Source organism: Bos javanicus, chromosome 10, assembly GCF_032452875.1.
Source record: "Bos javanicus breed banteng chromosome 10, ARS-OSU_banteng_1.0, whole genome shotgun sequence".
Taxonomy (NCBI): domain Eukaryota; kingdom Metazoa; phylum Chordata; class Mammalia; order Artiodactyla; family Bovidae; genus Bos; species Bos javanicus.
The window spans coordinates 69,992,048-70,006,517 of record NC_083877.1 but is presented as its reverse complement, the minus strand read 5'-3'; the positions used below and the strand labels follow the sequence as shown (position 1 = coordinate 70,006,517).

The 14,470-nt window shown below is 41.4% G+C and overlaps 1 protein-coding gene and 1 pseudogene across 2 annotated transcripts in view; both read left to right on the top strand.

Moving 5' to 3' along the window:
• Positions 1 to 307: 307 nt before the first annotated feature.
• Positions 308 to 1,333, top strand: LOC133255443 (mitochondrial carrier homolog 2-like; annotated as a pseudogene).
• A 7,366-nt stretch (positions 1,334 to 8,699) lies between these two features.
• ARMH4 (armadillo like helical domain containing 4) overlaps positions 8,700 to 14,470 on the top strand; it is a 140,722-nt gene continuing 134,951 nt past the window's right edge. The window contains exon 1 of one of the 2 annotated variants that reach the window (XM_061428998.1): positions 8,700 to 8,940. In XM_061428998.1, coding sequence (XP_061284982.1) covers positions 8,797 to 8,940 — 144 coding nt within the window. In that variant the 5' untranslated portion in view covers positions 8,700 to 8,796. The remainder of the gene's footprint in view (positions 8,941 to 14,470) is intronic. The other variant, XM_061428999.1, reaches the window with a different exon arrangement.

Here is a 14,470-nt window from a genome sequence, read left to right as displayed (position 1 = left end):
AGGAGGAAAAGGGTGGAGGTAGTCCTCTTTGCCTTTGTTTCTTTCTTTGTGATGGGGAGAATGTTTCTATATTCTAGTGTTTTTATTTCTCCCATATCTTTTTTTTAAAATCATCTGCCTATGATGCCTTCTTGTCTGCCACATTTCCTCATCCCAGGTAGAGGAGGTGAAGCCAACTGCCGAGATTGTGTCTTGGGCAAAGTAGTGGGTCTGTCAACTGCTCATGAGTGAATAGGGCGTTGCACCACATGGAATCTGGCTCTCGTCCTCAGGCTGCCTCAAACATGGCGGCATACTGGAAGTCAATACTCTAACAATGGCTGGGAGGCGGCTCAGTGAAGCTGACAGCCCTGGCACATGATTCGGGACAGGTTTGGTTTTCTGGTGGCTCTGTCTGTCCATCTGGCCGCAGGTGTCCTCATGGCTGACCCAGCCAGTCAGGTGCTCCTGGGCCTGGTCTTACCGTCCCAGCCACTGATGTACATGAAGGTACTCCTCCTGGTAGGGTATGAGCTGCTTTCTCCAACAATAGGACGAAATATTTTGGGGTGGGAATTCTGTCAGCTTCCTAGTCTCATTTATTATGCTCAGCATATTGCAATCATCCATGGAAAGCGTGGGTTGTTCACAGGCTTAACTCCAAGACTGTGTTCAGAGGACCTTGGAACTGTGGTTCATGGTAAAGTTTCACAGCATTACCAAGAGTGTGACAAGGCTAAGGAATTAGGATCTGGAAATGTACAGAAAGAAGTGTGATCTTCCTTTGACCAAATTATCGAGGAGATAGTTTAAAAGGTGATGGCTGCTTCTGCTGCCACTCTCATCACACATCCCTTCCACGTGATCACTCTGAGGTCTATGGTATAGCTCACTGGCAGAGAATCCAAGTACTGTGGACTTGGTGACTCCATAGCAACTATCTATCAGGAAGAGGGCATCCTAGGACGTTTTGTGTTTCCACCATGAATGAAATGAAGAGTTACTCCCAAGCTGTCACGGATTTTTTGCCAGTATGTTGACCTGTACTTTTGTGCCTGTCTCTAATCTTATGGCTGTCAACCACTGTGGGCTTCTTGGTGGATGCCTCTCTACTCCCCAGTATATTCTTGGATAGATGGCTGGGTATCCTACAAAAAGGGGGAAATATGAGCCAAGGAAATAGCTTGTTTTTCCAGAAGTTCCCCTTTGGGAAGGCTTACTGTTGTAACCTGAGAATGTTCATTTGAAGATGTGGGGCAGGGACAATACATTTCTATAGTCCCAGTTGCAAAGAATTATGGGACAGAATATTGATTTCTATATTACTGCTTTGAAAATAACCATTTGATCTCGGAAAAATGAGAAAAAAAGACTATGAGATCAAAAAGGATTAGGCCAAAGTGCCCAGATTTACCTCTTCAAAACTAGGAACAATATGCACACTGGAGAAGACAGTAAATTACAGAACAGCACTATGGAATCTAGGAATCAAGCAGAGGTGTGATTAAAAAAAAAAAGATCACAGAAATAGAATTTACAGGAAAAATGAAGTCTGACAGGAAAAAAAAAGAAGTCTTATGTTTTTGATAAGCTAAGCAGAATATGATCTGAGTGAGAAGTGCTTGTCCATGGAAGATGACTGCTGAGAACAGTGTCGTAAAATGAACATTAGTTGGCAATGATAAGCGCCTTAAAATGCCTTTTACAAAGAGAGAAATGGAAGGAAAACAAGGCATGTCACTAGGCCCTTATAGAAAGCTCCTAAAAGCAAAAAGAGAAAAGGAAGAACATCAAGTGATCATCCTACGTATCCTTACTAGGAATCTTTTGGGGACCAATTTATTTCTTCTTTTGTGGTGATGGCTCACACGTTAGATTTAGACCAATCCAAAAGTAAATAATTTTTTCTGTGTGAAATATATTTTCAATCACTCTGATTCTGAAGGAAATTTTTTTCCCTTTGGCTATTTTTATACACCAGTTATGGAGGAATTGCTTTGAACTGATTCTGTAAAATGCATCCTTTATGTCCATTTTATATTGTAGGTCATGACAAAGAACAAATGAAAACAAAACCTATTGCTCTGGCTATTTCAAGGGATTTGGGCCTGGATAGAATATGAGTTCTGAATTCAGCTTGAAGCAGTTTTTTTTTTTTTTTAAATCTTATTCTCAGGGTGTATCTTGTTTTCATATGCCATTTCTCTCTGAATGAATGTGAACTTTACCAATGAAAAGGATTGCAGACTTGTGTAGGAAGGTGACTTGATGTATCAATTGGCCTAGTCCCCTGGTTTCAGATAGGACGTATACAAGCAAGGAACAATTCCTTCTTATAAGATATAAAAAATAATTAATTTTTGGAGTGTGTGCCCAATCACTCAGTCATTTGTGCAACTCTTTGTGACCCCATGGACTGTAGCTCGCCAGGCTCCTCTGTCCATGGAATTTTCCAGGCCAGAATACTGGAGTGGGCTGCCATTTCCTCCTCTAGCAGATCTTCCCAATCCAGGGATCAAACCTGCATCTCTTACATCCTCTACATTGGCAGGCGGATTCTTTACCACTAGCGCTACCTGGCAAGCCCTCCATTGGGATATATCTTCCTAATTTGCTTGGGATTAGTATATTTCATTCTGAAACTGGTCAAACTTCCTTTTCGGTTAGTAGTTTTAGTTTGTGCTTCATAATTGTAAAATGATTAGCATTACAGTGCTTATTTTGGTAATAGGCTTATGGCCATAATTAAATAGTCAACAAATACTTTTTGAACAGCTGCGGTGTTAAGGCAAGGCACTGCCGTAGGTGTTGCGGGAGATGTTAGACTATATAAAACACACTGTCTTAATTCAGAACTTACGATTTTAGTGGGGAGAGGGGAAGATGGTTTTATATAGCACATGTACTTACTATATCAGGGCATGGCCTTTCTGCATAGACTTCCACATAGGTTTTATCAGCTAGTTCCTCTCTGTAGTGGTATCATGAAAAAAGATAATAAAATGAGTGCCAGTTTTAGATTACTGAAAAAGCATGTGAGGAAATCTTATATTATGTATTATTCATAATGTTTTTGTGTGTATAACCTTTTCCTCTCAGCTAAAACGAACATCTGTGAGGAAAGTTAAGTTTGACTTAGATATCTTTACAAGAACCACATTCTTTTCACAAAACAAAAACACATGCTGATTGATTAACCATAGAGCTAAACTCAATGCCAAGATAAATGCATAGCCTACATTAAATGATGTGCTTCTCATTGCTTAATGACTGTGAAACCTGGACTCAATTATGCTGTTTCTTAGACAGTGTAGCCAGAAGAATTAACTAAAATGTATACGGACAAGGAATTTATCAGGAGGTTGAGTGCTATACTGAAGGAAAATCTTTTTTCTTTTTGCACTTACATCCATGCCATATTTAAACCTTAGTAAGTCAATGTTCAAAATGTTCAAATTGTTGGTACTATTCTGATTAAGAGTCTCAAGACTGTCTTCATTGTAATGGTATTGATAACCCCTTCATCATATCCTGTTCTCTGCTTTTGCTGTCCGTGTGCTACAGACTGATATAATGTATCCTGAGTCTGATGTTAATGCCCAACTCACATTTTTAAAATGTGAGATAACATTTGTTGGAAACCAGATAATGAACAACAATATAATGAGCCATAGTCAATATATTTGGTAGTTTTCCCACACTTAAACCTATCCCTGTAATTTCCTTGTTGAGTTAATGGTGTTTAACCAGAAACCAACATCCCAGCCAAAATAAAATTTATCCTTTTTTAGAAACCTGGAACAAAAGAGAATATATAATCTCTTTAGCTAATCTACTTCCATCTCTAAGAACTTTCTTTGACAAGAGTTGTTCCTTGGGCCTGAGTTTTGCCATTCCCGGTAAAGCCATTTTTAAAAATTCTATCCTTGCTAGAGGCATAAAGGAGTACATTTTTCTTTGCAACATAGGCAGTAGGTGTGTACACCTATACGGCTTCCCTAGTGGCTCAGACAGTAAACAATCTGCCTGCAGTGTGGGAGACTTGGGTTCAATTCTGGGTTGGGAAGATCCCCTGGAGGAGGGCATGGCAACCCAGTCCAGTATTCTTGCCTGCAGAATCTCCATGGACAGAGCAGCCTGGTGGGCTACAGTCCATGGGGTGGCAAAGAGTAGGACACGATTGAGCGACTAAGTACACAGCACACATACATGCACACCTATGTCAATAATAAACATCTCATGCTCATTATTTAATATAATGAATCTATTAAAGTCATTGATTTAGCTATCGTTAGGTACGTAAAAAAAAGAAAAGATGGAGTTAAACTCTTCGACCTTATAAAAGGCAATTCTTATCTTTTCTAGAGTTATAGATGTCATTTTTGAATAGAGTTATTCATAAGGACCAACTCACTTAGGATTAAAGGGTATATTCCACAGAAGACATTAGATCTTTGATGTTCAAATCTCTTATTTTTTATTTTTTTTTACTGACAGTCTCACAAGGACATTATTTATGGCTGAAAAAAGGAAGATTTATTTCTTATAAATGTTTTCACCCATGACTTTATCTAAAAAGTTTCTTTTTAAAGAGCTGTACTGGTGAACATTTTGCTTTTGTACCTATATCAGTAGCTCTTTCCTCTCTTATCTTGCTTTTTCAAGGCAACAGTCAAAATTCCATTTGTTAGAACAGAATCAGAAAGTTCAAGGCCTAAAGAAATCTAACACTTAATAAGGGAATATAGAAAATAACAGATTTTAAAAAGAAGGGACTATAAAGCATATAATACTCTGCTTCAACAATTATAATAGGTCTCTTAGGGCAAAGCAGAGAAACAAGAGGATTCATCTGTGTGTTTGCATAATAAGAGTCAAACAATAAAGGTAGGTAAATATTACGGACTTTGTGTTGACAGTTAAAAGCAACTACAGTGTACAAAAATTTGCTGTTATAGAAACAGACTCCTAGACATAGAAAACAAACTTATGGTTACCAAAGGGGAAAGGGGGTGGGAGAGGGATAAATTAGGAATTTGAGATTAGCAGATACTAACTACTATATATAAAGTAGATAGACAACAAAGTCTTACTGTATAACACATTGAATATCTTTCAGTAAACAATGATGGAAAAGAATATGAATATATATATGTGTAAAACTGAATCACTTTGTTGTATACCAGAACTAACACAACATTGTAAATCAACTATACTTAAAAAAAATTGCCACTCCAAAACTTTGCTTAAAGAAAATCATTTTATTGGATTTATTCTACTGACTTGTCCTCCCAATAAACTTCATATTAAACACATAATTTAGTACAAGGTAGAAATCTAAGCTCATTAGTACTGAAATAGATCCTGTCAAGTGTTTGAAGGTTTTGAATGCAATGAAAACATGTATCAGAATTTCAACAGCTTGTTCTGACGTCATTCTAATGTTATTATAACGTCATTCTAACGTTATTCTAACGTCATATTAACGTTATTCTAATGTCATTATCCTTATTTACTACATCATCACCACAACCATCAAATATTGAATACCCAGAGTGAGTTGATTATACTTAGCATATGGAAGTCTATTCCTAGGAATTTCAACTTAAGAAATTAAAAGCAAACAGAAAGCCCTTGACAGAGAATTTGAGTCAGGGAGGACCTGGGGAGAAGAACACTGCAAGATGCTGCAAAACTCGTGTTCATAAACACTTAGGAAGACCAGGAAGAAAAGACAGGCTTTTACAGTGAGAAGGAAAATATCCAATATGCAAATGACTGTGACTCTAGCAGCTCCTGTCCTTCTTCTGTGGCTGGATCTCTTTGTTGGCTGCCTTGGGAGACTTATAAGAACAACAAAATCCAAGGAAGGAGTTTTAAAGGGGTCAAAAATAAAGGAAGGGAAAATCACTGAAAAATAAGAACTTGCAGAAAGTTGAGGGAAATGTTTTGAGGAGATTCCAGGGAAACACAGACTTCTAAGAAGAATTTTTTTTTATGTGCCTCTTTCATTTCATTTTGTTCTGTTGCCTCACATGGTTGTCGCTGGTGTAATTTCAAATGAAAACAAAACAAAAATAAACAAACAAAAAACATCCTCATCAAACAGCGGTGCAGAATCTGAGGAAGTCTTGCAGCTGGTTTTCAAGAGCCCTTAATGCGAACCCTTAAGTGGTACTTCCCTTGATGATGTTACCTTGGTTACAGACACACACACTCCAGCTCACATACACTCATTTCAGCAGTGCCTTATAGGCAACATACATGAGGGATCAAGCTGTCAGATAAAGTATTTGGTACTTGGTAAAGAAAGTTAGGTGCTGTACTGTGGAGCATTTCTACTCAATTTACTGATAATCTTACCAAGGACACCACAATGCTCAGATTCTATTGCAAAGACTCACTTCTGGGTGGTATTTACATGGATATTGTCCACTTCTGGCTCTTGGGGTTGGTTATCCAGTTCTTCATGTGACCAGATCCTCTCTGATACAGAGGTTTTTTTAATCAATCAGAACCAGGTGATGACCTAATACAGCAAAGATGATCAGATAAAATACAGTCAAATTTGAATTTTGGATAAACAAATCGTTTTAGCATAAGTATGTTCCAAATATAAAATAGAGATTCTCTATTTTAATTTACTAAGTCTGGCAACCCCAAAATTGTCTTCCTGAGCTTCCTTTCTTGTTACCTTGATTGGTGTTTTGGGTATTGCCAAACTCTTTTAATGTACACATACAATTTCTTGCTTTACTAGTAAAAGACTAACGACATTCATTGTATGTGGATTTACTGATTAGAATGTAAGTTTCCCTGATTTATAGTTTGTGTGTGTGCTGGAGTGGAAGAAAGGATCTTATTATCACTGCCATGTACTCACAGCAGCTGTTGAGATAAATTGCATTCATCAGAGTTGTTTAAAGCAATGCGAACCATTGAGGGGAGGCTAAAGGAGGAGTATAAATGGGTTCCAATAAGATCACTGTAAAGTAAGCTGAAATAATTTGTATCAAGGAAAAGGCGAATAGGAATTCTACTATGGGAGAAGGGTAATTTTGGAGAATGGAAAACTTTGAGAATAAGGTAGCCTGGGAAGTGGAGTTCCGTAGCTGGGACTTAAGAAAATCACAGGTGTTTTAGAAAAACACTAGCATCCTTGAGAGGGATGCAGAAAGGGAGCCAGGAAGATGTCAGAGAAACTGAATATTTCAAGTTTGTGTGTAGGGCTGGCTCTCCCTGCATGGGGAGCTGGAATCCCTTTCTCCTGCTTGCTTCTCCTATTCTCCTTGATCCTTTGGTCCACCTGATTGATTCTGCTTTTTTTTTTTTAATTAGTACTATTAATTTAACTGCATTTGGGTAAATAGAATCAATTTTGTGGTCCAGCTGAGAATCTCATCATATAACATTATTTTTATGAGATGTGGTCTGAATTTCAGACAGTTGATATAAAAACAAAATGTTAAAACACTTCCTGGTCAGGCTGCATGTGTAGCTTATCCACCTGGTGGGTCTTGAATCCAGGTAGAAGCCCTGGTCACACAGTACAATATATTATATTGTATTACACTGAATACATATCAAAAACAGATCTTACAGATTCAATTCAATCACGTTCAAGAACTCTTTGACTACCTTTCTGGAAATACAAACAAAATATTTTAAAGAGAGGTGGAATAGGGAAGACAGTGCAGAGATGTGCAGTGTTAGATATGGAGGTCAAAGGTGCAAGACCTTGCTCTGACTTCAGGATGTTTACAAATAACTACAAAACGAACCAAGCTATTATAAAGCAGAGAGTTAATAAGTAGAAGAGATGATTCACGTGGATTGCAAACATAAAGTGCTGTGAGGGTTCTTCCAGAATGGCTTTTGGATTCCTGACACCTCCCTCTATCCAATATTAGAAATATCAGGTAAAGGAAATTGAATCCTTTAGGAACTCAAGAAGGTAAGTCATGAATTCCCAGGGCCCACGTTAGCCATAAAACCTTGGGCAAGTTCACAGCCTTCAGCCTCAACTCCCTCCTTTGTTAAGTGGGGTTTACCAATATCTATCTTTTAGGGTTACTGAGGAGATTATTAATAAAAGCCATTTCCCTTGCGGCTCAGGGGTAAAGAATCTGCCTGCCAATGAAGGAGACGCAGGTTGGTTCCCTGGGTCGGGAAGATCCCCTGGAGAAGGAAATGGCAACCCACTGCAGTTAATTCTTTCCTGGAGAATTCCATGGACAGAGGAACCTGGTGGTCTACAGTTCATGGTGTCACAAAGAGACACGACTTAGCGACTAAACAACTGCAAATAGTGAAGCTCCTAGCATTGCGCCTGGCAGAAGCACGGGCTCAATAAACCGTTCTTCTTGTTACTACTTATCTGACTGAGAAAGGAACACTTTGTGTGGGGCTACTATACTGGTTCCTACTTATGGGCACGGCTAAGAGACTAAAACCGTAGTTTCCACCAAGAACAACCTGCGGCCTCGGACTTGCGCCCCTCGCCCCAACCAAGGACCAGAGAAATTCGGGCTCTTTTAGAGAAAACAGTGCCCTGGTCTCTTCTTTCCAGGGAATAAGGAAGAACCGTCGCGGAAGCCGAGAGAGCGAAGAGAGGCAGAAGGGCTGGGTGTCTCAAAGGGGTCTCGTGAGCCCGGACGCGGGTAAGACCCGCCCCCGCGGCTCGGCCCCCAGCGCCCGAACGGAGGCGGGGAAGTGGGCGCGGAGGGGCGTGGGGCGACGGCTCGGGTTGTCTGTGCCCGCCGAGCCGGGGCGGGCGCATCTTCTTGCCGCCCAATCCCCAGCCTTAGTCGCGGCCTCATGAATAAGCAACAAAGCGAAGCGCCCTCCCCCTGGCGTTCCAGACAGCGGAGGGAGCCGCCGCTGCTGCAGGGGCCGCCGCGGGGATGCCGAGCGCGGGCGCCGCCGCTCTCTTCTGCGCGCTCCTCTGCTGAAGGTTCACAGGTGAGGACGGGCTCGGCTTCCGCCACTCGGGCGGCAGCTGCTGCAGACGGGGCGGCCGGCAGAGACGGAGCCGGAGTCCCCGGCGGCACGGGGCCGCCCCGGGAGCTGTGCGGTCGGGGGAGCTCGGCAGCCCCGGGCGCGCGAAGCGTGCGCCCCGCGCCGCCGCCAGAACGCGGTGCCCCGGCTCGGGGTGCGCGGGGGCAGCTCCGAGAGCGTGGGGCGCGGCGCGCAGGCCTCCGAGGACTAGCCTCATTCCCCGCTCCAGCCCAGCCTCACGGCTCCGCACCAGCGAGCGGGCCTTTGTGCTGCCGGAGCTTGCAGGGCTGGCTGCTTTTGTGTGGGCTTTTCTTTCTTCTCTCCCTCCCCTCTCCGTCTCACAGCGGTGGTAGAGAAGTTCCCGAAGACTAAGATCTGCTCCTTTGAAAGCTTTGATTGCAATGTCCCCGATGCCAGTCAGTGGTCAGGAGCCTAGGAGCGAGTGGGGGCTGCGGTGGTCACCGAAATGTGTTACTTTGCAGAGAACAAACAGTTGAGTGTTTAGCGCAGGGATGTCACAGAACCTCCTTGCCGGTCCCCCAGGACACGGTAAGAGGATGCTCCTTGGAAAGGTCACTTGATTGGAAAGAGGGCCTGCGGGTTAGACTCCAGAATGATTGTAAGGTGCTACATGGAGGTGCCCAGATGCCTCCTGTGCGTCCGGGTCACTGACAGAACCCGACTTGTGTACATTCCGAACATGTAGAGCGAAAAATCTGGCTGGCTAAAAATCTGCCAGGCGCTCAAAATAGAGGACCCACAAGAGTTTGGAGTTCTCAAAGAAATCTTTGCCTTCCCAAGCTGATGCCAAGGATCGGCCAGGATCTTGGCTCCTCATTTTAGTGTAGAGCTGCTGTGGAGGAGAGGATTTAAAGGCTGATTAAAGAGTCTGCCTTCATTCTATGGAAGTTTTAGTTTGCAACTTCAGGGAATGGGGGAGTGGCTCACAAGACCATACAAAAAACTCTGAAGGATTTTTTTTCTGTAGGGAGCAAAATGTGCGGCCATAATTTGCATGTCTCCCCTCCTTTGTGAATTTTCTTTATCACAAGTGATACTGTTGGGCTCCAAGGAGTCTTGTTTAAACACCTACAGAGTCAGTCGCTGACCCACTTTCTGCTTACTTGCCAGCAGAATCCCACTGTAGCATCTATTGGAAGAAACTCAAAATTGGGTGAGATTTTACAGTATCAGAACATTTACACACAATAGAAATTTAAGGGCAGCCTGACTTACTCTTATGCATAAGGTACAGTTGTTATATTTGTCATATTAATGAACCAAGCACTTATGCAACATACTTGATATTGATTGTGTTTATTCACAAACTCCCAAGACTCAGCAAGTCTAAGGTAGCTACAGTAACAGAGCCAATTAAGAAGATGTGGATGTCTTTGTTTTCACGGGAGGTTCTTAACATTATATTCGGCATTTCTTGCTAGATCTTTAAATGTTATACTTTGGTTTTACAGAAGCAGTTTGATGCTAAACATAAGTATAGGATCAAAATGTGGAGGATGGGCTTACCTGTTATGGAAAATTTCTGCTCATCAACTAAAGGTCGTCTTCACTATTTATTCAGCAGGTGTTTGCCTGAAAACTTGTGTAAGGAATTGTATTTTGTTTTTCACCTTGAATTCTGTTTAGTTTCACTTAGGGAAGCTGGCTATTCAGAGAGAATAATCTGAGTTTGATCTCTGTAAAATGAAAGCTTATTCTCTAATTAAAATGTGTAGTCAGTCCTGTTTTTTCACATAGTGTTTACTTGGTGATTATAAGAAAAGTATCTGAATCAAGTTTCAGCTTGAAATGTTAGATATTATGTTTATTCCTTGAAATGTCTACCTGGGGATTACTTTCTCCTGCCAGCTAGTATTTAGAGATCTTTTTAAGCAAATGAGGTTTGTGAGCTACAAAGAACAGAAATGAAGTGTCACATTGGTTTGTTGAAAGGAACTGTATATAATGGATGGACAGGAGCTTGTTGATCAAGATTGATTAGGATGGAATTCTGCAGACATCAGACAATTCCCAGGTCACTTTGTCTACATGAAAAGTTGAAAGGGGAAGCTCCATGGAAATAGCTTGAGGGGAAAAGAGTGTTATGGATCTTTCAGACTGCTCACATTTCTGTATTTTGAGGGGAGTGCATGGTAGTACTACAAAGATTGAAGGCAGGAGGAGACGGGGACGTCAGAGGATGAGATGACTGGATGACATCACCGACTCAATGGACAGGAGTTTGAGCAAACTCTGGGAGATGGTGAAGGACAGGGAAGCCTAGTGTTGTGCAGTCCATGGGGTTTCAAAGAGTCAGACATGACTGAGCGACTGAACAACAACAGTATGTCTTAAATTGCTTGATACTTAAACATTTTTTTCAAACCATTTTTATGTCTGTTATCACTGATTTGGTCCCTCTTCCATCTTTGTAGAAAACAGAATGAACATTATTATCTCCATTTTGCAAAGAGGAAACTGAGTTTCAGTGATTTCCCCAAGGTAGAGCTGGAAGTTGAAGCCAACTTTTAAATCTTCAAGTCCAACTTCTTTTACCAGGAATAGGGTGATGCTCTAGAGTGATACACAGCGGTATCTTCCTTTGTCTATACTGCTAAATTGTAGAGAATAAAGCTTGTGGGCTTGATGTGTAGAACTTAGTTGTGGTCTGCAGGGATGGTAAAGCACTTTGCTGGCAGTTGCCCGAGTAACCATCTTGACCCCAGCCTACTTACCTCTTCGCTGTCAGCAGGATGCCTCTTTCCTCCTGTGGGTTACTTTGTGGTTACTCTGTTCTCTCTCCTTCCACTGTGGTTGAACATGCTACTGAAAGGATCATCTGTCATCCCAGGCACTTAATTTATAGTGAAGGATGAGTAGGGTCAGATCATCTTAAAGCCAATAAATCAGGCCAGTAACAGTCATCCAAAGCACAGTAAATCAGAGATGGGCTACCTTAATGCTGTGTGCCACAGCTGGGTTAATAGGGTCAGAGTCTTGATAAGCTCCACTTCAGACCAACAGGATAGTGTTGGCCATGAGAACCTTAACAATTAAAGGAAAGTAAGACAATGACAAATAATCATTAAGGAGCAGGAAAAACACAAAATGGAGATATTAAGACAAAGAAGGGAAAGAGTTTTCTTCTTCCATTATCAATCAAAGAATTACTGTTACTTAATTGGATTTTGAAAGGTGAAGGGGTAATTGGGAAGCAAGTTGACCTGAAGCTCTGAAACTTGTTCCTCTGTGATCTCTCTGTCTCTTTTTAATGAAATAAACTCTGAAAAAACCTGAAGTACAGGAGGAATGAGAATACACAAATTACTACTATTATTAAAATCACACATTGAATAAGTAGCCAAAATTGACTAGGTGATGGACAAAACATAAGCCATGAAATGTTATTGAAAATCTTACAGTGTAAAAGAGATTCCGAACCTTCTTTTTCATATTCTTAAATGGTTATTTCTGATAGCTCAGTTGGTAAAGGATCTGCCTGCAATGCAGAAGACCCCAGTTCGATCCCTGGGTTGGGAAGATTCACTGGAGAAGGGATAGGCTACCCACTCCCGTATTCTTGGACTTCCCTTGTGGCTCAGCTGGTAAAGAATCCACCTGCAATGCGGGAGACATGGGTTTGATCCCTGGGTTGGGAAGATCCCTGGGAGAAGGGAAAGGCTACCTACTCCAGTATTCTGGCCTGGAGAATTCCAGGGACTGTGTAGTCCGTGGGGTCCCAAAGAGTCGGATATGACTGAGAGACTTTCACTTTCAAATGGTTATTTATATTCACTTCACACCACTAAAAATTGAATACCTCTCCTATGTGTCTACCATTATTAGCAATTATATGGCAAAGGAAGCTGAAAGACTAGTGCTTTCATGCAAAGAAGGTAACCTTATTTTAGGTGATGAGACTTACAGATGTGATGATTTATACTGGAGAAGCTAGGAGATGGGCAGGAAGAGAATGGACCAGGCAGTTTTGTGATAACAGTCAGTAAATAGGACATGACCTGATGGACCATGGATTGGATACCAGGGGCAGGGAAGAAGGAGAGAGCTTTCTGGCTAGTGCAGTGCCATGAGCAAAACTTAGGAAGCTGAAATGAGTAAGGCACATAAGAGGGCAATATATCCAACTGGCAATGGGTTTCTACTGGGCACTAATGATATGAAGTTGTGTTATAGATATGGAGGTTGGCAGTTACATGTTTGGGGACATTAACTGATGTGTTTTGGGAAGGTAGAGTTGTAGTGGCAAAGACAGGAAACTTGATGACTAACAGACATGATTACACAGGTAAGTTAATTAACCTCTGTAAGCTGGTAGTTTTCTCACCAAAAAAAAAAAAAAAAAAAGAGAGAGAGAGAGAAGGATAATGACAATGCCTGTATCATTAGGTTGTTGTAAAGGATTAAATAATTTATAAAACACTTGGCATCCCTGAATGGTAGCCATGCCATTTTTGATTTATTATTGTCATTTCTTTCCTTAAGACTAAACCATCTAGATTGTATAAAATGGATTGGAGAGGAGAGAATCTGATCAGGATAATAAATTAAGAGGCAGGTAAAATAATGACAATCCAATGTTCCTAAGAAGGGACAATTCCAAGAGATATTATGAGGGAAGGACCTGCAGAAATTGTGAATCTAGAATGTATAGGAGAGAAGATTTCAAGATGACACCACAGTTTAGATGAAGATACTTTGGCCACCTCATGTGAAGAGTTGACTCATTGGAAAAGACTCTGATGGTGGGAGGGATTGGGGGGCAGGAGAAGGGGACGACAGAGGATGAGATGGCTGGATGGCATCACTGACTCAATGGCCGTGAGTCTGAGTGAACTCCGGGAGTTGGTGATGGACAGGGAGGCCTGGCGTGCTGCGATTCATGGGGTCGCAAAGAGTCGGACATGACTGAGCGACTGAACTGAGTGTGTTTGAAGTAGCACCCAAGTAACAGCCAGTAGATGATGGAAATCAAGGGCAGTTTTTTCCCCAAACCCCCACACCAGCTGTTTATGTTTATCCTGCAAAAGGAAAATATCAGGCAGATTGTCACCAGTTTTTTTTTGGCATACTCTACAGGCCTCCTGTTTCTTGAGTACCCTTAGGGCAATGCTCATGTTCCTTATATATTATACATGAAACTCAATTTTCTTTGAAAAAATTAGCTTTGTCACTGATGAAATGATTGAACACGCCCGTTCCCTTTTGTGTCTGCGTTTTGGTAACACACTGAACAACAGCCGCATACTGTTTAGTTGGAAATATATTGACCAAGTGTTTGAAAACACCTGATTAGTAAGTCTAACAAGATGGCTAAGGCTGTATTTTTTTATGTTGTCTTTCATTTGTCTTTGAAACTTGAATATGCCTAGACTTGACAAAGAGATTCTGGACTGTATCTATTTAAGATTGTCGAAGATAATGCTTGACAGAACAGCTTATCTGCTCACTGGTGGCAGAAACGCAGTAAATTGTT